Source organism: Varanus komodoensis, unplaced genomic scaffold, assembly GCF_004798865.1.
Source record: "Varanus komodoensis strain SLA01 unplaced genomic scaffold, ASM479886v1 scaffold13_1, whole genome shotgun sequence".
Classification (NCBI taxonomy): domain Eukaryota; kingdom Metazoa; phylum Chordata; class Lepidosauria; order Squamata; family Varanidae; genus Varanus; species Varanus komodoensis.
Window position 1 is genome coordinate 7,478,168 of NW_025335408.1, and position 21,409 is coordinate 7,499,576.

The window sequence follows — 21,409 nt, forward strand, 5'->3', positions numbered from 1 at the left end:
ATATGTTAAATAAAATACATATAATGTAGGCACAAGCTAATTTGTCTTATGAAAATATTTATTTTATTTTTAAAGCTTTTTTATACTGTTCTTTCAGCAAAAAAGCTTTCAGAATGCTGTACAGTGGATAAAAACCAAATAAAAGCATGAGGTAAATAACATTGTCAATGGGACATCAGCAACAACCATCAAAATTCAACATCATAAGTAACAGTTACCTGATAAAAATAATAATGATACATAGCACCATTATAACAACTGATCCACTGTATACCAATGACAATATTAATAAAAACCAGTATAAAATTGAGTCATCATAGTTAACAATTAAATTCCTAGGAAAATAAAAAGGTTTTGACCTGGCATGAACTAACATTGCAAACTGCTGTTATATATGTTAGTACAGGACCTGGCTTAACAGGTATGTGCAAGAATCTGGCAAAGGTGTTCTTTTCTGTTTTGTATTTTATGGAGCTTGTGGACTTGGGGAAGTTATGTCACAGACTTCCAGGGAGGCCTGCTTTAATCCTGGGAGCCCAATTCAAAATGTTGATTGAATTATTCACCACACTATTTCAGAGGAGAGCCAGTGTGGCGTAGTGGTTAAGAGCATGGGATGGGGACTCAGGCGATCCGGGTTCGAGTCCCCGCTCGGCCGTGGAGCCAACTGGGTGACTTTGGGCCAGACACAGACTCTCAGCCCAACCTACCTCACAGGGTTGTTGTTGTGGAGATAAGATGGGGGAGGAGAATGATGTAAGCTGCCTTGAGCCCTTTGTAGGAAAAAGGCAGGATATAAATCAGGAAAAAATATCTTAGGAAATAATGTATTTGTTTAATGTATATCCTGCCCTTTTTCTTCAAAAATATGGTGTTCAAGGGGATAAACAATAATAAAATGCAAATTAAAAACTAAATCCAAATCCAAAATATAACATTAACATGGACAACAATCCAAGTAGGCTACCCATTCATCCAAACCCAGAGGATTATGAGAATCCTGTGGAGGGTGAAAGGATGAAAGATGGTGAGAGACACAGAGGTAAAGATCAGTTCTATGATCATCCCACCCTTCAAAAGACTTAAGCAGCTAATTTTGACTCTGTAAGTTTTTTGCCTTCATGTACAAGGAGGAAAGGATGAGGAGCTGCCTGGATAAAATGTGGGAGAACCTCACTCCCTACTTTCTTGCCCCTCCAGAAACATGTCTGACTGCAGGGGAGAAGGAAGGATATTCTAAGGTTGCAGGTGGAAGTGGATTTCTCCCATGGGCAGCTAGATTCTTTCAAGTGGTTGAAGAATTGTGCTCTTAAACACAAATAAAATACAACAATAAAAATGGACAGAAAGATTATAAAAGTTGCTTGATCTATACCAACTGGTGGACAGTATTGGTAGTAAGTTTGTTGGCTGTCACTGTTTGCCTGTTTCTGATAGTTTTGGTGTACCTACAGTTGTTCATTAGAATATACAGAATATTTTTAAATATATATACACATGGTAAATATTGCAGACATCTTTTTCTCTGTTTGACATGTAATAAAGTATCACTTTAAGGGTTTTATTTCATTAGAAGGTGAGGGGGAAATCCTTCTGTTGTTAATTTGTTTTCTTTGATGAATATTTTTGTCATTGCATTCCTTCTTTTTGGATTGTTGTCAAGTTCTTCAGCTAATCCCTTCATATTAGCCAGCTGTATTAATGAGATAATAAACCAAGCTTGTTGCTAATGAACTGATTCATTCAACTGCTGAATTTAATTAGAAAAACACTTAACATTCCAGCAGATGTTCTTATTTTGTTTCAGTACACTTGTATTTTCACAAAACAAGCTGACAAACACATCAGTATCCATATTTATATGCTTTATTCTTGAAGTCTTGTTGTATCGTAACATATAAATTCAGTGGGTCTGACCAACAGGGAAGTCTAAGGTAAACTTTTAAATCTTCAGTATTTGTGGATAAGTGACCAGATTTTGAATGACTTCTCATGCCTTGTGTAGACCAAAGATAGTACTCAAGGGATTCTTGTTCTAAGGAATTATTACTAAACTTTACTAACGCACTTAACAAATTTAACAGAAGCATGTTTGTGCTTCCAGAGTAATTTCAATGTTCATAGGAACTAGCAAACAGACATCAAGTGTACATGATGTATACTTCCAAGTCTCATTTGGAGAAGGGAAGATACATATCCCAGCACAGTGTGTATGCAAATTTAGGTGTGTAGGATGTGCATAGTTTCTTTTCCAGTCTGCATCTTCTCCACCACCCCTTGCATCTAAAAGCAATGCAATACCCTCTTTCTCTAGAATGTCTGGAATAGAACAGAGAAATCTGCCTTACACAGAGTCAGACCATTGTTCCATTTAGCTCAGTACTGCTTGCATGAATTGGCAGTGGCTTCCCAGTGTTTCAGACATGGTTAAAGTCATAAGAAAAACTGTAGTGGATCAGACCAGAGGCCTTTTTTTAATCCTGCATTCTCTTGTCATACCTGGCCAAGCAGGTGCCAATAGAAAGCCCACAAACAAAACTTCAGTGTATTAGCACCTTTCTGCTTATGCTTCCCAGAAGCTGCTTTTGAGAGGTGTTTTACCTCTCGTACTGGGAGTAACAAATAGCTATTATGACTAGTAGTTATTGGTAGCTTTATTGTTGTTTCCTGCCATCAAGTCATCTCCTCTGCTGTAGGCATGCATTGCACATGGATGTCATGATGGTGGAGTTCATGGACAAGCTTGACTTCTCTTCACATGTATGGGTGTACACTGTGCATTCCAACCAGTGTTTGTGTAGGCAGTTCTTGCAAGTCACAGGGGTTTGTTTTAATTTGTGGGAACAGAAACAGGGTACTAGTATGATTACATGCTTTGGGAAATGTTCATTTAGTACCAGGCTCAATGCTTTCAAGTTCAAGGTTGTGGCTTTCTTTATGGATTTAATCCATCCTATATGTGCTTCTCTCTTTTGTCTTCTGCTTTTGACTTTCCCTAACATGTTTGTCTTCTCCATTGAGTCTTGCCTTCTTGTCATGTGACTGAAGTATGAGAGCTTCAGTTTTGTCATTTTTAATTCTAGAGAAAGCTCTGGCTTGATTTGGCAAAAACCCACTTGGGTTGCCCTTGTCTACCCCTTTTCCATTCCTACCCGGGAGTTAATGTCTGGGATTAAACCTGACTGTTTGCATTCAAAGCATGTACTCTGCTACTGAACTGTAAGTCCTTCTGCAGGTTCTTTGAGGGGTTAGAGCATATTAAACGACTGGTGGTTTGGCATATATGCTTTTCCAAGTATGGGTAATTGTAAGGATGTTGGCAGTACTAATCCCTGATAAACATCAGTGATGTAACACCCAATTTGGTGCCTCCTGAAAGTACCAGCATAATGTGTTCATGCTGTGCAATAACTTTGAAATTCTTTTGTCCGATTTTGGTTTTAATCCCTTGATAACCTGCTGCCTGTTAGTTCATCTTGTGAAATGATTGGCATTTGTTAGGGTGTTACAGAAGATTGGCTTTCCAAGTAGATGCATATATACCACAGTAAGTCTGCATTTACTGTCCAGTTAAGTATCGTGGGAGTCCTACATGTACAAGAGAACCAGTGTGGTATAGGAGTTAAGAACATGGAACTGGGACTCAGGCAATCTGGATTCTAGTCCACACTTGGCCATAGAGCCAACTGGGTGACTTTCAGACAGTCATAGACTCTCAGCCCAACCTACCTCACAGGGTTGCTGTTGTTGTGGGGATAAGCTTGAGAGCAGGAAGAGGAGAATTATGTACATGATTTTAAGTTCATAAGAAAAGCGCAAGATAGATATCAAATATGTACAAAAATCTGTGCGCCAACCAGTAAGGGCTTGCATTGATACCAAATGTACATCATAGCCAGAACTTGATGGTCCATACTAAATGTACTATAAATGGTCTCTTCTCTTTCTTATCTTCCCTGCCCCACATTTTTGATTGATTACAAGAAAATGTGCTGATTACCCAGGAAGAAATATTTGGTGGCTTTGCTAGTAAATACCTTCCTTTTTAATGTTATGGCAGCCATACTGAAATGAGTTATCTCACCATTCTTCTTTTTCTATACATTTACTACTGTCCACATATGTCTGTTTCTTAACTTTTTTTAAATGTCGATTCTGAGGAAAAACTAATGCAATTTTTGTAAGTTACATTATATTTTGTTTCCTGCAGACCAGAGAGACTGTATTTTGGAGCCGCTTTCTCTGCCAGAATGTCCAGGTGGCATTTCTACTGTAGAAGGCTCTCCATCTGTGCCTTGTCTATTCTGTGAAGAATATTCTCCAGTATCAGAACAAAACCAGCTTCTAAAACACATGATTATAGAACACAAGCTTGTCATAGCAGACGTCAAGCTGATAGCAGATTTTAGGAGGTATGTGTTTTCTTTTTTGCTTAAAATTAGGTAATACAACCTAGCATGGAAATTGTCATGTTCTAGCATCATGGGTGTAATTTGAATTGGATTTATTGGTACCTCCACTGCCAGGAGCTGGTGCTTTTTCATTCTCCATGTTTGGAGCAGAACAGTGGACCCATCAGTAGCTAAAAACATTCATTCATTCATTCAAAGCATTTTATATAATAAATGTATAATATATAAGATTGATTCTACTCTCACATGGGTGGAACACTGTTTGCACAACAGGGGTTCCACTAATGAGATGGGACTTCCCTGTCATCTCCTCTGTACTACAGTCCTTGAAGTGCAGCAGTTACTCTTTATGTAGTTCCTCAGAGCTCTGGACCATTTTCAAGACTGGGGAACTGCAGGGAAGAGGGAAAAGATGTTCTAGTTGTGGTTACAATGCATTGTTGAAATGATACAACCCATATATCCTAACGTTCAGGTTCTCAGATAGAGAAACTATTTCAGTGGAGATAATACAATAAGCCAATGCTAGGAAATAACTATAGATGTGAAAAAGCTAAGACACTTGGATGTTTATATGAAAATAAAACTGTGGATATGAATGGAAGGCACAATAGTCTCAGATACAAGGCTAAAATCTTCTACAGTAGGTAATATATATGGAGAAGAGTTTCCAATAATGAACAAATTAGATACAAGAACATATTCCAAAAATAGGCCTGACCAGTGGCCTTTGGGGCTGCTTTCAAAAACCAGAATGGAGGCCTATCTTGTAAATGACTTTTTTCAATGAGAAACTGTTGCATGAATAACTGTCCAGAATAGTAGCCATGGATATGGGCATAGGTTCTTCTCGTTTGCTGATCATTGTTTCTCAAGTTCTAGTACCTATATTTCAGTTGCTCCTTCAATAGAAGGCAAATATGCAAACACAAGTAGAACCTTTTTCTCTTTTAGTGGATTTGCACATAGTTAGATCAGTCTCTGCATAATAGTAGTAATCCATGCAGGAAATATACTGCTAGCAAAAAGAATATGATGAACCCATCCCAGGAGAGGGGTTTTTATTCTGTTTTTTGTGTTCTCAGTAGCATGTTCCAGGTCTTGATAATTCACAGCTAATCATTCTTCCCTTAATATGTTCCATATTGCTATTAATTGAGTGATAGCCTGTGTGAACTTGCCCTTCTGTTAGTGCATTGGCCTCAAGTGCTAACTGCACACTCTAGTAACTAAAGTTCCAGAATAAATTACTGAGAATTGCTGCAGTCTGTGTCAAGTAAGACAGTAGACCTTGCTCTTATTCAACAAGTCCTATTCAAAACAATAAATGTTGTTGCTTAGCAATGCCTTATAGCCGGTGTTCCAGTCTGTCCATATGTTCTGTCTGACACTGTCTTTCCTCTCTGATATCTGTAAAGGTGCTTTGCTTCTCATTTCATGAATCTTGCTTCTGATGGTAAAGATCAGGGTCCTTCCTACACTAGTTGTTTACCATGCAGCACTGTTGGATTTGAGTTGCCTGGTAAGCAACAAAAAAGTATGGGAATCTTTTTGCCATTGTCATGAAAGTGAAGCCCTGTGCTAATGTTCAGCCTGCAGATACAAAGGTTAAGAGTACAAGACCCAACCCAAACATTGCCAAATGCCCAGTTCCTCTGTAGATCTTCATGAGTACAAAGATCTTCAGAGGCATGTAAGCCCATTCACAGCAAAGGATTAGACAAAAAGGAACCCTGGAAAGGTGGACTGTAAGCAAATGCTGCACACACATTAAGGTCAGGTGAATTATCCTGTGTTTAAAGGTGGGTCTGTCTTTAAAGGTGGGACCTTCTTAAGATAACATACAAGATGAAAACTACAAGAAGTGAATAAAAAGGTCCATATTTCAACAAAATCCAGAAAAGCTGTGGAGCAAGCAAACTGAAAAGAGAGAGGACTTGAAGGTTCTGAGAAATAGGTAGAAACTGTAGTAAAGATAATTCAGTTTGTTTGTTTATTTATTTATTTATTTTATGCTTTTTTCTGCGAGTTCATACACATATTCTATATATGACATGCAAGCTTGCATAACCATTTTCTAGGTTTAGCTATTTTCACACTCAATAGATTTTATTAGAAATTCTTAGATTTACTTTGCACCTTTTTTCCACAATTACCATGGACTTCAGTGCATCCAGTATGCCCTAGTACCATTTGTAAGCATGAACAAAGAGCATTCTAGGACTTGGCCCTGTTTCAGCATAGGCACATAGCATTAGCTAATTTCCTTTTTATTTCTTAAAAAAATATACACACACCTGACTATTGGCTTTGGAGTTTAAGTTCTCTAAAAAAATAGCATATCTTCCCATGAGGAGTTTCATTCAGACTTTATCTGTTCCTTTTCTTGCCAAATTATGACTGTAGTGTGCACATATCCAGAAGTTGACCTCTTGATAGTAATGCCATATGGTGCTGCTTGATATTGTGCCACGGACCAGGCTCATGCTGAATATCTTGGTATTCGGTTTGTTGGAGCAACACATTTTACTGTCAGTTGGATAATTAAAACTACTAAATAAGACTCGGCATTCACACAGAATACAATGTTTTTTAAATCTTCTGACCAAGAATGCGCAAAGCATCTGCCTTTGTTAGAGTAAACAAGTTTTAAAGCAAAATAAGATGAAAAGAAACTAGGACAAATAAAATCCTAAGAAACATTTGTTACTTTAATCAGCAGCCTAAGTTTGCTATGTTTAAAATCGAATGCTAGTCATTCTGTCTGGTTTCTTTATGCAAAAACTGAGCATCTGAAGATTGCTTGGTAATGGATTTCCAATTTGCGACTTATCTGTCCTGGAGATACTATTCTGGCTAAATAGAAATGTCCTAATCTTTGAAAAACAGACTCCACAAAAGAGTAGTGACAATAATGAGTGGATGAAGTGTCCAAATCTACACAAGAATTGTATATTAAGACTATAATGAAATGAACTCCAGCTTGAGAAATGTTTTGTAACATAGCTGCCTACGTTTTGCGGCTTCTTTGTTTCCTTTAAAGATATGCATTGTACTGGAAGAAAAGATTCACAGAACAACCCATTACAGACTTTTGTTGTGTAATAAGAACAAATTCTGAAGCACTTCCAGGTGAGTGTGCTCTGTATCCTAACTTGTATAGGCCTGGTATTCAAGATCCTGGCTACCAGTTGAACACCAGTTTGGTGACATATCTTCATCCTGAGCAGCATACATTAAGCTTGTCAATGGTTCTCACCTACTTCATCCACATGCATGCATGCTGGCTCACCTGCTCAGTTACTGAGCTTGCAAGCACAAGATGTAGTGATAAATGGCATTTAAGGGAGAATTTCCCTGCAGCAGACCATCAGTGGCTCCTAATCCTGATGGTGCTTTGCTACCTTTAGTATCTGAAGTGGTATGTGAGGGAACACAAGCAGGATAGTGCTGTTTTACTCAGATATGTGGGTTTCCCACAAGTAGCTGATTAGCCACTAAATTAACAAAATGCTGGACTAGATGGGCCTTGGTCTAATCCAGCATAGTGGCTGGCTGTGGGAAACCCACAAGCGGTACATGAGTGCAACAGCATCTTCCTACCCACGTTCCCCAGCAACTGGTGTATCCAGGCATACTGCTTCTGTTACTGGAGGCAGCATATTGTCATTAGGGTTTGTAGGCATGCCAGCCTTCTGGATTTGCCCAATCCTCTTTTAAAGCTGGTGGAACACTAGGTGCCAGGGGAATGGTAAAAAGCTGGAGGGGAGAAAGCCTCTGCTTGAACTGTATATAGCACTCCCAATGCTGAGATCTTGTGCTTAATTGGACTGCCTTAATGATAAGTAAATATAATAGTTGCTGCTACTGCAAAAGAAACTAGTGCCTGCTGTGGGACATAAGATTAATCATTGCAATACTGTACTGCTGTTACCATTTCCAGAGGGGTAGTTGTGTTAGTTCATTGCAGCAAAACCAATGAAGTCTTTTGTACTTTGAAGCCTGATGTGTTTATTATGTAAACTATTGTAGACTATGACTTTATCAGATGTGTGAAGCGTCATCAAGGGTTATTCTAGGCTGCCTCTATTAGCAGCTTTGTACCAGGTACTTGAAAGATGTATACCACAAATATGAATTGCTTAAAGATAGTATTATATCAAGTGATATATAAGTACTTGAACCAACTGATTAATTAATCTACATGTTAAGCCAATAGAGGCTTTTTTTAACGCATTTGTACAGGGGACAGATTTCAAGAAAGAAGCAGCTAGCCTTTAAATTTCTCTTCAGTGAAACTTTTCTCTTAAGTGTATTGATCCTTATTTTAGTCAGAGGCCAACACACACTTACTAAGTATTTAATGTATCATGTAGTCTGACCCAAAACCTCAGGAACTGGGGAACATATAAATAGCTATGTTATTTTAAACTGATGTTTCTTCTCTATCTCTGGATTGAAGAACTTGTGGCCTATGGCATTATTTCATGTGACCCTGAATATCATCTGGTTCTCTGAATACTCTGAGTCTATTCTTACTCTCTGACTGACCTTTGGGAAATCTCTGCCCGCTTCTCTTAAAATACAGCCTTCCAAAGTTGTTGCCTTAGAGTCTAAATCAGAATTGGGAAAAGGGGCAGATCTGGAATTCCTGGAACTAGAATGCCAAGGGTAGTAGATCCACAGATGAGCTGGGAAGCTGTTGGGAACCCATCCACATCTGGTTCTGTGCAAAACTATGTTGAACACATTGAGTTTGATAGAAGCAGATTTAATATTATTAGTCCAAAGGAATAGAATCAAATATTGTATTCTGCCCAAACCTGTAAGCAGCCTGAACAACCTTGAAGGGGAAGTCAACTCCTTTTGGTAGGTCAGGGAAGAGGAGCGTACAATTTAGACATATTTCCCTAAAAGCTTGTATTCTAACTTTGCAGGTGTCTTTTGTTATTTACTTATGCAATATTCTTGTTGTGTCACAAAACCAGTTCTAGCTGGGCAGTTTTAATGGAATATTCTGGTTAGAAGCCTTTTGTCCTGATCTGCTTAGAAGGAGTGCTGGGAAAGACAGTCTCATCTAGTTCCACTTTTTAAGTGTGAGAAGGAGCAAAAGGGAGCAGAGGACCAGAGTGGTGCAATGCCTAGAGCAGTGTCGGCAAACCTATGGCATGCGTGCCACAGCAGGCACACAGAGCACTCTCTGTTGGCATGCAAGCGTAGTCACCCCAGCATCGCCCAGGCAGCTGAGCATCGGATAACAGCGCACATAGGGGCTACGGGCATGCTCAGAAATGAGTAGCGGCGTCAGTCAATGATGTCACAAGCCACGACTCATTAGCCGTGACTCGTCCGAGCTTTCGCATGGCTGGTCAGTGCGCTGCCAAGGATATATATATATTTGCTTGGACTGACTGTGAGTTTTAATACATTCGTTTTTATTAACACAAGATTTTACTTTTGAGTTTTCTTATGAAAAAAATAAATTCAATATCTAAGATTTAGCAAAGTGATGTTCTGATTAAGAGATTCTTTTAATGTTCTGCTGTCCCCCTGGCATATTTGACTCTGCAGCATTATATTTAGTTGTTTTTTTCTAAACTAAAACCTCAGTATTTGGGTTTTATTGCAGTGTTGGCACTTTGCAATAAATAAGTGGGTTTGGGATTGCAGTTTGGGCACTCAGTCTCTAAAAGGTTTGCCATCACTGGCCTAGAGTGTTGGGTTGAGACTTGGGATATCCAGGTTCTAGTCCTCACTTGGCCATGAAGCTCATCAGCTATTTCTGGACTAATCAAGGAAAGCCTCAGCTACTTCCCAATGCTTTTTGGAGACTAATCAATAGAAGGGTGAAGGATTATGCAACTCAATTTGGGTTCCATGTCAGTGAAAAATGGTAGGATATAAATATAATAGACAAAATAATCAGCTCTGCCTCCAGACTGTTCCTGTGGGCCGATGGAAAAAGGGAAATAGGTTCCCCGCCCCCATTCTAACAATGTGATGGCAGTTTGCGAAGAGAGGACCTATTCTACCCCTTCTGTCTATATATGGTGAGGTCTGTGATTTGACTCTCTTTTCAGATAAAAATTTCTGTACTAGGAAGTATGAGGGATTTGTGTTCATATATGCCCTTAGTGTGGTAAATATTCAGATTATAGCTGCCTCAACAGGAGCAAAGCATGCAAAGAGTTATCATCCTTGCCAAGTAAAAACCCTCAAATGACTTACCTGAATGCATTTCTGTTTACAAGTACGAAGCTGCCACTGTCTGCCTTAATGTTGAAGTGGATTGCAAATTTCTGAGAATTCTCTTAAATGTGATAGTGCACTTGTTTCAATTGATCACATGGCTTTTCTTACCCTGTGCCAACTCCACCCCACCCCAATAACTTTAAATTTGGGATGCTTCCAAACAAAGCTTTTATTGTTCCGTCACTGCGTTATTCATGGGATTTTATAGGGAGGCTCTAGACAATGACAGCTTCTATTTGTAAACTCTCAGTGTGTTTTCCCACCATTTCTTCAGTTTCTTCTTTGCGTCAAATAATGGTTACAAAGAAAGTGACAAAATAGCTGCACAATATCTTGACTGGCAGCACTAGGAGCCTTCCATCTGGAAGCACCCTTAAATAAAAGCTGAACATAACAAAGATTTATAGTATATGTACAAAAGTGACAAGCATTCCAAAAGTTACATTTGATCTCTAATCTAACAGAGGACCAGGACAATTATTTTCTTTTGTGTGATGCTCTGCCTGAAGACCGAACACTAAGGGAGAATCTCCAGCAGCAGAAACTGGTAAGACATTATTTTGTGAGAGCATATTGCTCTTATGAGAGAAACTGCAAAAAAATTAAGGTTTAAACTGTTTCCCAGATCACATTTCAGTAATGTTAGAGCTTGATCTTAAACAGTTAGTTTAAAAGTCAATCCCAGTATCTGTTAACTTGCTTTTTAATAAAAATGCTGAGGATTTTTCAAGAAATCCAAGGCTGCAGTTTCACATGTCTACAATGTATGTTGCACATTAGTGTAAAAAGAAATTCTGGCATTAAGATTTTGGTTTAGAAAAAGGCTCTTTTTGGTTTGGTTTGGTTTGGTTTGGTGGTTTGGTTTGGTTCATTTTAGTGCTCAGTAGTCCATCAGGCTTTTGCATAGATATGTTATTATTTCATTTCTTTACAGCCCCATAGTCAAAGCTCCCTGGGTTACATATAAACACAGAAACAAGAAAATTTTAAAAGTCAACATAAAAAGGAATCAAACTAATGGTAATAAAATCATTTAACACATTCTTAATTGATTTGTATACTAAAAATGTTACATTAAAATAGCTCAACCTATGTTATCTGTCAAAACAAAATAAATTCTCTTCTCTAGAGCTAGCTTAACAAATTTAACAGTACAGGAGGTCATGAAACCATCTGTTTCACTCCATAAAATTAACTGGTGATATTATGTCTTAGTCCCTCATCCACCTCTGCAAAATAGAGCCAAAACTAATGGTAAATTCCTTGAAAGGGGAAGGCCAAACTAGATCTAAGAGGTCCTTCTGCTCCCTTTGTTTCTTTGGACTAATTCATACATGCATATATATATCTCAGTGCTGTATTTGGTGTCTTCTCATTGAATAACATGGTTCACATGTATTTAAGTGACTTGGGATCAAGGAGCACTCTGAGGCTGTAAACCTTGTCCTTTAGGAGAAGTGTAACCCCATCCAAGGCAGGATGGAAATTCCCCAGTTGAATGGACAAACTTCCCACTAGCAGTGCTTCTGCCTTGTCTGGATTGAGCTTCAACGTGTTGGCCCATATCCAAGACAATACCAAACATAGGCACTGGTTGAGAACAATCACTTCTTCATCTGGATTAGATGAAAATGAGATGTAGAGCTATGACTGACCTCTCCCAGTAGTTTCCTGTAGATATTGAAGAGCATGGGGGACAAAATAGAGCCCTGCAAACCTCTATGGCACAAAGGCCATGGTACAGAACATAAGTCCCCCAACACCACCATCTGGAGACGGTTGGCCAGATAGGAGCAGAACCTCTACAGAGGGGTGCCCCCAACTCCTAGTCTGACCAACCTCTCCAGTAGGATACCATGGTTGATGGTATCAAAAGCCACTGAGAAGTACAGAAGAATCTTGCTCCCCCTGCCTCTCTCCCAGCAAAGGTCATCCCATGGGGCAACCAAGGCAGTTTCCACTCCATAACAAGTCTTGAAGCATGATTAAATGGATCCAAACAATCTGTTTCCTCTAGAAGAGCTGTCTGGCCACAACCTGCTTGATCATGGTATTCAGGTAGGAGGTGATAGACTAATCTTAGCAATTGGTCTAAGGTTGTTTACATTGGTTGGGTCCAGGCTGGGTTTTTTCAGGAGTGGTGCAATCACAGTTGTTTTTAAGGCAAGTGGCACCATTCCTTCTCTTAAAGAGGCATTGGCAACCTACTGGACCCAAGAACAAGTCCCCTCATTAGATTTTTCAATCAATCAGGACGGGCAAGCATTGAGTGAACAGGTTGTAGATTGGACAGAACCAAACACCCTGTCCACATCCTCAGGCCACAATAGCTCAAATTCATCCAGCAAAATGGAACCAGGCAGTGCGCTGAACACCACTGCTGATGGAACTAGGATAATCACACTGTTCAAGTTGCTACAGATCCAAGAGACATTATTTTCAAAATGTCATGTAGATTTGTCATAGAGGACCTCTGAGGGTTCAGTCAAGTCTCCTTTGAAGCCAGGATATAAAAGGCCCTGAACCACCCAGAAAAGCTTTGCTGGATGATGCTGTGAGGATGCAGTTCTGGTGGCAATAAAGCACTTCCTCACCACCTTCACCACCATGGAATAGGCTTAGTAATGAGCACTAAGCCGTGTTCAGTCAGATTCATTTCAAGTTCTCCTCCACCTGAGCTCTAGACATCTTCCCTCTTGCTTTATTGCCCTCAGCTCTGGACCAGTTCCTACACTAAGGAACTGGTCAGGTTCTATTGGGTGGAAGAAGGAGTTTGGAGGCAATCATGTCAGCCAACTAGGCTGTCTCTGTATTCTGCAGGGCTACCTGAGTTTCCCCCTATAGCCTTCTAGAACCTATCTGTATCCTTCAGCCTCTAGGGGCAGACCCTCTTAATGGCTCCCACACACTTGCAGAGGGAAAAGGGGGCCAATAGTGCAAAAGTCAGGAGGAAGTGATCTGACCATGGCAAAGGGGTAGATGATAGTCCCCAGATTTTCAGATCACCGTCCTCCTGCCCAGTTGAGAAAATCAGGTTCAGAGTGTGACTTTTTATATGCAAGAGCTGATGACATATTGAAACAGCCCCATGGTTGTCATGGCTACCATGAAGTTTTGAGCTTCGTCAGACAAGGCTTCCTCTGTGTGAAAGCTGAGATTCCCCTGGACCAACATCCTGGGATTTCTCAACACCAGGTCAAAGACTACTTCCACCAGCTCAGGCAGGAGGTGGCTGGGCAGTGGAATGGGTGGTACAAAAGCAGGATCCCTAATCTGTCTCAATTGCCAAGGCCCAAACTTGAATGGAAAGGAAGTCTCAAGATGGAGGTGGAATGTCAATTAACTATGGCCACCCCCCTCCATAGCTCTTGGGATGATGTTGGTGCTGCACTGAGTATCCAGATGGACTGAGCTGGGAGAGGGTAAGTCCACCAGCCTCATCCCCCCAGGTCAAAATAATACAGTCAAGGTCAGCCATCCAATCCATGATTAAATCATGGATCAGAGAGGTCTTCTTATAGGCTGATGTGGCATTAAGCAATAGTGCCACAAGGTTTGAGGACAGACTAGCACAGTTGCCAGGAATCATCCAGCTGGTGGAAGGACCAGAAGAGGGGATAGCGGTAAGACATCTGTCTCCTCTTTTACACTGGCCTGTCCATCCCCCAACACCATGTTTTCCCACACCCAAAATTAGTGGAATTGGAGCACCCACACTCTTGCCCATCATAACTAAATAAGATGACAAGATAAAGGTGAGTATTAATCATAGAGCTATCTGCTCACAGAATAATAGCATAATAGCAAAATGATTGTTTTAAATCGATTGTTTTAAATAGTTATATTAAGTAAATGTATAATTCTATTGTTCTTTTTATTGTTCTATTTTTATTGATTTATCATGTATTTTCATATTGAATTGTTTTATTAGTTGTCATTGAACATGATGTAAGGTACCCAGAGAGCCTTATGAGTATGTTTGTGGCATACAAATAAATAAATATTTAGACACACACACCCCAAAATCCTACAACTCTAAGCATTCTCTAGCCATCTTGTGCATGCTGGAAATTGTAGGATTTTTCCTGTCTAAATCAGCATAGAACTACACCCTAAAACATTAATGTCTGGGATTACAGGTATTTGCATAAAAGAAAAGGCATACTCTGTGAGCCTCAAAACAACTTGGGTAGAATAAATTCTTGTTTATTACTATTATTTGTTTATAATAAAGAAATAGAATAAATTTTACCTAGTGTAGAATGTATTATCTTTATTGTTCTTAATTTCTGAAGCATTTTTACTCTCAAGTGTACCACAGTTATTAACCACTTTATCTCTTCTGAGGTGGCAGGAAACAGCTCAAATGTCTTCACCGCAGGTTGTCTTCTATTACTTAAGAATAAAATATGAATAATTTCTTGCTTCAATCTCTCTTGTGGAAAGAACATACTTTGAGTATCTTTTACTCACTTTACTTGCTTGAAGCAATGGTGCTCAGTAGTAAAACTGTAACATTCATTTAAACTGGAGGAGAAAATCCCTAGAAACAGATAAAGAAATATTTGTTGTTTAAAAAAATAAAGCACTGCTGAAGAACTTTTGGGAATATGTGACCAAATATGCTTCTTTGCATTGAGTTTAAACTCGATTAACATGAAAAATCTGTTTTTATTGACGTGGATGCACCTGTTCCTCAAGAGAGTACAAACTATCTTATTGACTTAAGGAAAAACATGGTGTCCTTTGCAGACTAAGTCCTTGAGTGATCTGGACTTTGTATCTTCAACTTGCTTTAGGACTTTAATTTAGGATAAGATAGATTTTTTCCTAGGCTGCTTTTAGGCTGGACTTCTATCTCACAATTGCCCTGGCTTGTTCACAGAATATTACAAGGAATTTAGAAGTCATCACTTCCTCCTGTCACCATCCCATGTTTTTTTATTTGCTCACCCATCTATTTTCTAACCACAGAGAATATGTTCAGGAGAGAAAGACAGAACAGCTGCATAGCACCTTTTGATGAGAAGTTTTAGGAGCTCTCCATCTAAATGCACTTCAGTTTTCATTTGAACTGCAATGGATTAGGGTAGCCTTCAAGTCATTTTATTTTGCCTATTGTTCTTCCTTCATGCTGTTGGAATATATGAAAGTAATAGTGGAAGAGAATCATATTTTCAAATGAATGAAGTGCCAGTTTTCATGGTCATACATTAGCTAATGATGAGAGACAGTAGAAAATTTCTAATTTTCTCCCAGGCTATTCAATTTTTTAAAAAATGAATGGGATTGCGTATATTTCTTTCTATTCAATAGAGAGAAGTTCTGGAGCAACAACACCAGGAAAGATATGATGCAGACTTTTGTGGGATATGCATGTTCTGCGACAAAGAATTTACTGGTAACAGGTCAGTGTTGAAAATCTGACTATGTGTCTTCAACCACATGGGCATCGCAATCATGTGAATGGAGAAGTAGGCATAGCTTGTGCTGGTGCAGCAAAAAATAGCATTTTAAACCTGATAAATTACTAGAATTGCCACAAATCATCCAACATAAGGAAAGCTCTGCTGGGGAAAAACATCTTGCTCAGCCTCCCCCATCCTGTTGCCCTCCAGATGTTAACTGCATGATGGGAGTTGTAATCCAAACATCTGGGAAGTACCCAGTTGGGGGAGGAAGCTAACTGGAGGAAGCTAACTGCCCGTCCAGGGCTAGGCAAATGTGGGTGGTCTGTGAACATTTTCACCTCTTGGATTCTGCTGTGGGCTTCATTACAGTTGCCATCTCATAAAATTCCCCTCTTAGCAACAGCAGCTAATATTTATGGTTTGCTACAGAAGATGAGAAGAAAAGTGAGTTAAATTTGACATTTAACCATTCTGCAGTGGGAAACTGTGTATGTATGTTTGTTGCCATGAATTTCAGCAGTGTGGCAGGTAGTGGCAGGGTCTTGAGTTTCTCCTCCTTGCTAGATCATTATTCTGTTTGATGCAGTAGGTAATCAAATTTTCAGGAAGCCCATAAGCAAGACATAAAGGTAACACCTTTCCCTTAATTGTTATACCCTTGCAGCAATTGGCTAAGTAAAAGATACTGCCTCTTATCCTGTAGGTTCCATTTAGCCATCATAGCTAATGAGTTTTGATAGATCTGTTGTCCATGATTTGACTAAGTCTCCTTTTAAAAACCAGTGAGCATCCCCAAATTTTGGGCAGGGAATTCCATGTATTTAATAATGTGCCGCATGAAAAGGCACTTGCTTTTGTCAGCCTCAAATCTACTTGCAGTCAGTTCCACTGGATGATTGCTCAGTAGCAGCATCAGTGAAATGACCTGAATAAAAGGTTCTTCCAGGTATTTGGAAGGTTTTGCAAGTAGCCTTGAGGTAGAACTTCACTATTTAGAGTTTTTGAGAATTGTGGAGTTCTGGCCTTCATGAAGGGAACCTTGCAAACTAGTCTGCCTGTGCTAAGGGAGGAGAAAAAAAGGAGGTAGTTTTGCAGTAGGTAAGATATTCATACCGCTTTATCTTCTCTCCTTTCATTCCCTCTCAGTTTTTGTTCCTGCTTGCCATCAGCTTCTTCTGTAGCACGCTTTGATCCCTTTCTTTCAGTACCTGATTTCAGCAGGATTGAACAAGTGGGGATTGAGAAAAAAGAAAGGCTGTTGTGTTAGGTCCTGGAGGAGAAGAAAGCAGGCAGGGAGGAAGCTAATGAATGGAGAAACATTTCTTTAATGGTTACTTCAATCTGATGAGAGCTACAATTGCTGTAACTCTCCCATCCAACAAGCAGTTAAAGAGACAGAGCTCTTCTTAGGTGCAGTTACTGGCAAGTTTCTCCAAATGATATTGCCTTGTCATTTATTTACCTTTCATTTCTCTTCTTAGCCTTTGCCTTTTTGTGCCTCCCTACCTCCCCTTGTCTTTTTTCTCCACTTTTCCATGGCTTCTGCCTTTGCCTCCTTGTTTCCTTCCTGCCCTCCTCATCTTGATCAAAATCAGGTATCGGTTTTGGATTTAAGCATCCAGACCAAGGTGTGATATGCTGCTGTTAGATGGCAGTAATGTCTGAAATGTACACTTTCTAATTTAGTTACACAAAACCTACTTTTGCTGCTAGAAAAGCAATTATTACTGTTAACATACTCAGTATTGGTTTTATAATGCTTGAAATTCAAATTTTCTGGAGCTGAGTCCAAATAATCTCTAGCAGCAAAAGAAAAAGTGCAATGACTTAGTTTAGTTTAAAATAGTCCTTTAAGTGGAACTGGTACATTTCTGGGTATTAAGAGCAGTTTCAGGCCCATGCTTCCGGCTTTCTTCCTCTCTGCATGGTGGTCCCCACAGTGAAAAGACACACATTTGCCAAAGGGAAAACCACATGTATTTTTAGCAATGCTACTTAATTTATCGCACCAGCCTTTTCACTAAAGCATATATTTGAAGCTCTCCTAAAAGTACACCATACAAAGTATCTAATACTCAACTTCAATTCTTCTTTTGTAGATCTGTCCTTCTCAATCACATGGCCAATGAGCATGCATTCAATGTTGGGCTGCCAGATAACATTGTTAACTGTAAGGAATTCTTAGATCTTCTACAGAAGAAACTCGACAGGTACCTTTCAGATCTTTGTTATCAGAATGGGTTTGTATTGTTCCGAGCCAGGGCTCCAGCAGCAGTATACAGTGATAAACCCTTTTGTCCCAGAGAGTAGCTGGAGAAGAACAAAGAATAACTTGTGGATGTGATGATGGAAGGAATGGTAAGGAAGGAGCTGAACTATTGGTGAAAAGTTGAGGGGAAGAGGCAGTTCAGGATACAACAGAGAACTTCTTCCCTTTTTGTCCCAGCCTATATCTTTGCACCTAGACAAGAACCATGACAATACATTAGACAGATATCTGAGGCTTCATTTCATGAGACTATTCTGTATCCTTCCATAACTTTAGCTTAACCTGCTGAATTGAGGTGATCGATCAAAATGTTTGTGAGATCCAGGTAGATGTGTCTCCTGATACCTTTTGGTCTCCAGTAGGTTTGTTTGGAGAATGTTCCTACCAGCATATCTGCTAGTAACTGTTTGCCCATTGGAAAAGGTCCATGCAAATGAAGCTACTTACCTACCCCGCTCTTTCTCCCATTGAGGAGAAGATGCAGGACAGATAAAACTGCTCAGCCAGCTTCAGTTGTCCTTCACCCTTCCCATACAGGAGAAGCAAAGGACTTGCAAAGGCAAACAGCACACTCATCCAGTATGGGCAAGGTGTTCCTTCAAGATCAGAGATAAGAAGGCAGTTCCTCTCCCTGCCTCCTCCAAAGGCCCCAGGAGGGGCAAGCCAGGGCAAGGGGCCTGGGGAGAGGCACAGACAAACAGGGGAAAGCCTGCACAGGAAGCAAAGCATCTGCAGGTCAGAGGAGCAGCCTCAGCAGGACAAATTGGGCACATGTCCACCCATCTTCTAAAGTTGTGTATACATTTTTCTTCTCATGTCTTACCATCATGTTGGTTATTACTACTTTATTGCATACCAGGGGCTGGGATGTAACTTATAGCCCTCCATATGCTTACAATTCCTTTCAGTCTTGGCCATCATGGCCAATGGTGAGGAATGAGGAAATTGTAGGCCAAACCATGTGGAGGCCCATAGGTTGCCTTCTTTTGCTATATATTGTATAGGAATAGTCATATGAGGTACTTGATGCTCTTCATACCATAATGCTCTTATAATAAGAAACATTTTTAGCAATATACTTTATATCAGTATTCCCATGTTGGTACTCTCCAGGTGTTTGGAACATCACCACTCATCATTGCCTATTGGCTGGAATGTTGAATAGGCAGAACATCTGGAGGATGTTAAATTGGAGAAAGCTGCTTTGCATATTGAGTTCATCCATGTTTCCCACATTGAAGGGCATTTCTGTGCAATACTGAATAATTGCAGTAGCTAAAGTTACATATTTCTACTTGTTGAACATGCAGTGATTTTACACATGGAAATAGCTTTGTTTGACAAAATCTTATTTCAACTTCATGCGACTTTGAAAGTATTTTTGGTGTCCTGTGCTAGGCTGATATAGCACAGGCTGATATAGCCTTCTGGTAGAATATATTTACAATTCAATGTAGAAATATTTACCCCCTTTGACTTTTCTACATTTGGTTGTGTTACAACCTGGAATTGAAATGGATTTAATTGGCACTGTTGCCACTTAATGTACCCAAGGTATTTAAAAGGGCAAAATATTTTTACTGAGGCACAAACTGGTTTAAGTATTTACCCTTTTGTTCAATATTTGATAGAAGCACCTTTGGCAGCAATTACAGCTGTAATTATTCTTGGATAAGTCTCTATTACCTTTGTGCATCTGGATCCTGTGAAGTTTGCCTATTCTTCCTGACAAAACTGCTTCATCTCTGTCACATTGGATGGCGGCTATTGGTAAACAGCAATTTTCAAGTCTTGGCATAGTTTCTCAATTGAATTGTGGTCTGGGCTTTGGCAAAGCCAGTCCAATAAATTCTTTTAAAAACACTACAGTGTTAATTCGGCTCTGTGTTTTTGAGTGTTCTCAGGGCAATGAACACTGTTGGCATTGATTACATTTTGCAGGGAGGCACAAAAGTTCAGTTTTGGTCTCACCTACCCAGAGAAAGTTTTCCCACATGTTTGCTGTGTCCTCCACATGTTTTTTGGAATGGGTTTCGATGTGGTTTTGTTTCAGCAATGTCTGTCTTCTTGCTACTTCTCCATATAAAATGCAGATTGGGGAACATTTAACCGAAAGTTGTCCCATGGGTGGTTTTTTCCCTTTTCAGAGCTACCGTTTCTTTCTTGACTAATGCTCTCCTTGTCCAGTCACCAAGTTTTGGTGGACAGTCATCTTGCAACGAAGCCATAGTCTTTCGTTTTTGAAATACTTGATTTAACAGTGCTCCGGGGAATGTTAATAGTGTGCAATGCACAAATATATAAATCCAACCATGATTTGCATTCTGTGCAACTTTATCCTGGAGTTGTTTTGCTAGCTCCTTGAATTTCATGCTGCTGTCTGATTAGGTATGTTTTCCAAGTTCTAGAAAGGTACATAAACCTTTCAGAAAGTGGTATATTTAATCTGGGATCATGTAGCCCTAGAAGTGCACACAGATTATGGCAACATCAATTGCAATTATTTCCAGTAAGTGGCTTTTGGAGGCAGGAGGTTGCATCAGAACTTATTTAAGCATGTCACAGCAAAGAAGCTAAATACTTACACAACCAACAAATGGCCAGTTTGTTTTTATGTATTTAACATTTGTGTTACAGTAAAAATATTGTGCCCTGCACACCGCTGAGCATCTACTGTACATGCATGTGGTGGCAAAGCTAAATCCATTTAATTCCATTCTGAAACACAACAGAATGTGGAGATGTCAAAGGGGGCTGAATACTTCTCCAAGGCAATGTCAATACTATTTAAGGATGTAAAACACAAAAGTATTTACATATTGATATACCTATTTGTAAATAAAAATCGCATTATTTCCAATGCATCAATAATCCCATAAATTCTACAAGACCAAATATCTAATTTAAAAAACTGATCTGATTTTACATGTTTCATACATATGGGATCAATCTCTTTACTGATTCTTGATGGACACACAAGTATATTTTTCATTTTCTTTGAATTGAATTTTCTGGTGATGCTAGTCTTAATGTAGCTAGATATTTCATCATACTTCACTGTTAAA

At 39.4% G+C, this 21,409-nt stretch overlaps 1 protein-coding gene across 3 annotated transcripts in view; it reads left to right on the top strand.

The window, feature by feature from the left end:
- ZNF277 (zinc finger protein 277) overlaps positions 1 to 21,409 on the top strand; it is a 44,089-nt gene that overhangs the window by 10,583 nt on the left and 12,097 nt on the right. For 2 of the 3 annotated variants that reach the window (XM_044423034.1, XM_044423035.1), the window contains 5 exons: positions 4,211 to 4,412; positions 7,456 to 7,544; positions 11,129 to 11,211; positions 15,981 to 16,072; positions 18,175 to 18,285. In XM_044423034.1, the coding sequence (XP_044278969.1) occupies positions 4,211 to 4,412; positions 7,456 to 7,544; positions 11,129 to 11,211; positions 15,981 to 16,072; positions 18,175 to 18,285 (577 nt within the window). The remainder of the gene's footprint in view (positions 1 to 4,210; positions 4,413 to 7,455; positions 7,545 to 11,128; positions 11,212 to 15,980; positions 16,073 to 18,174; positions 18,286 to 21,409) is intronic. The other variant, XM_044423036.1, reaches the window with a different exon arrangement.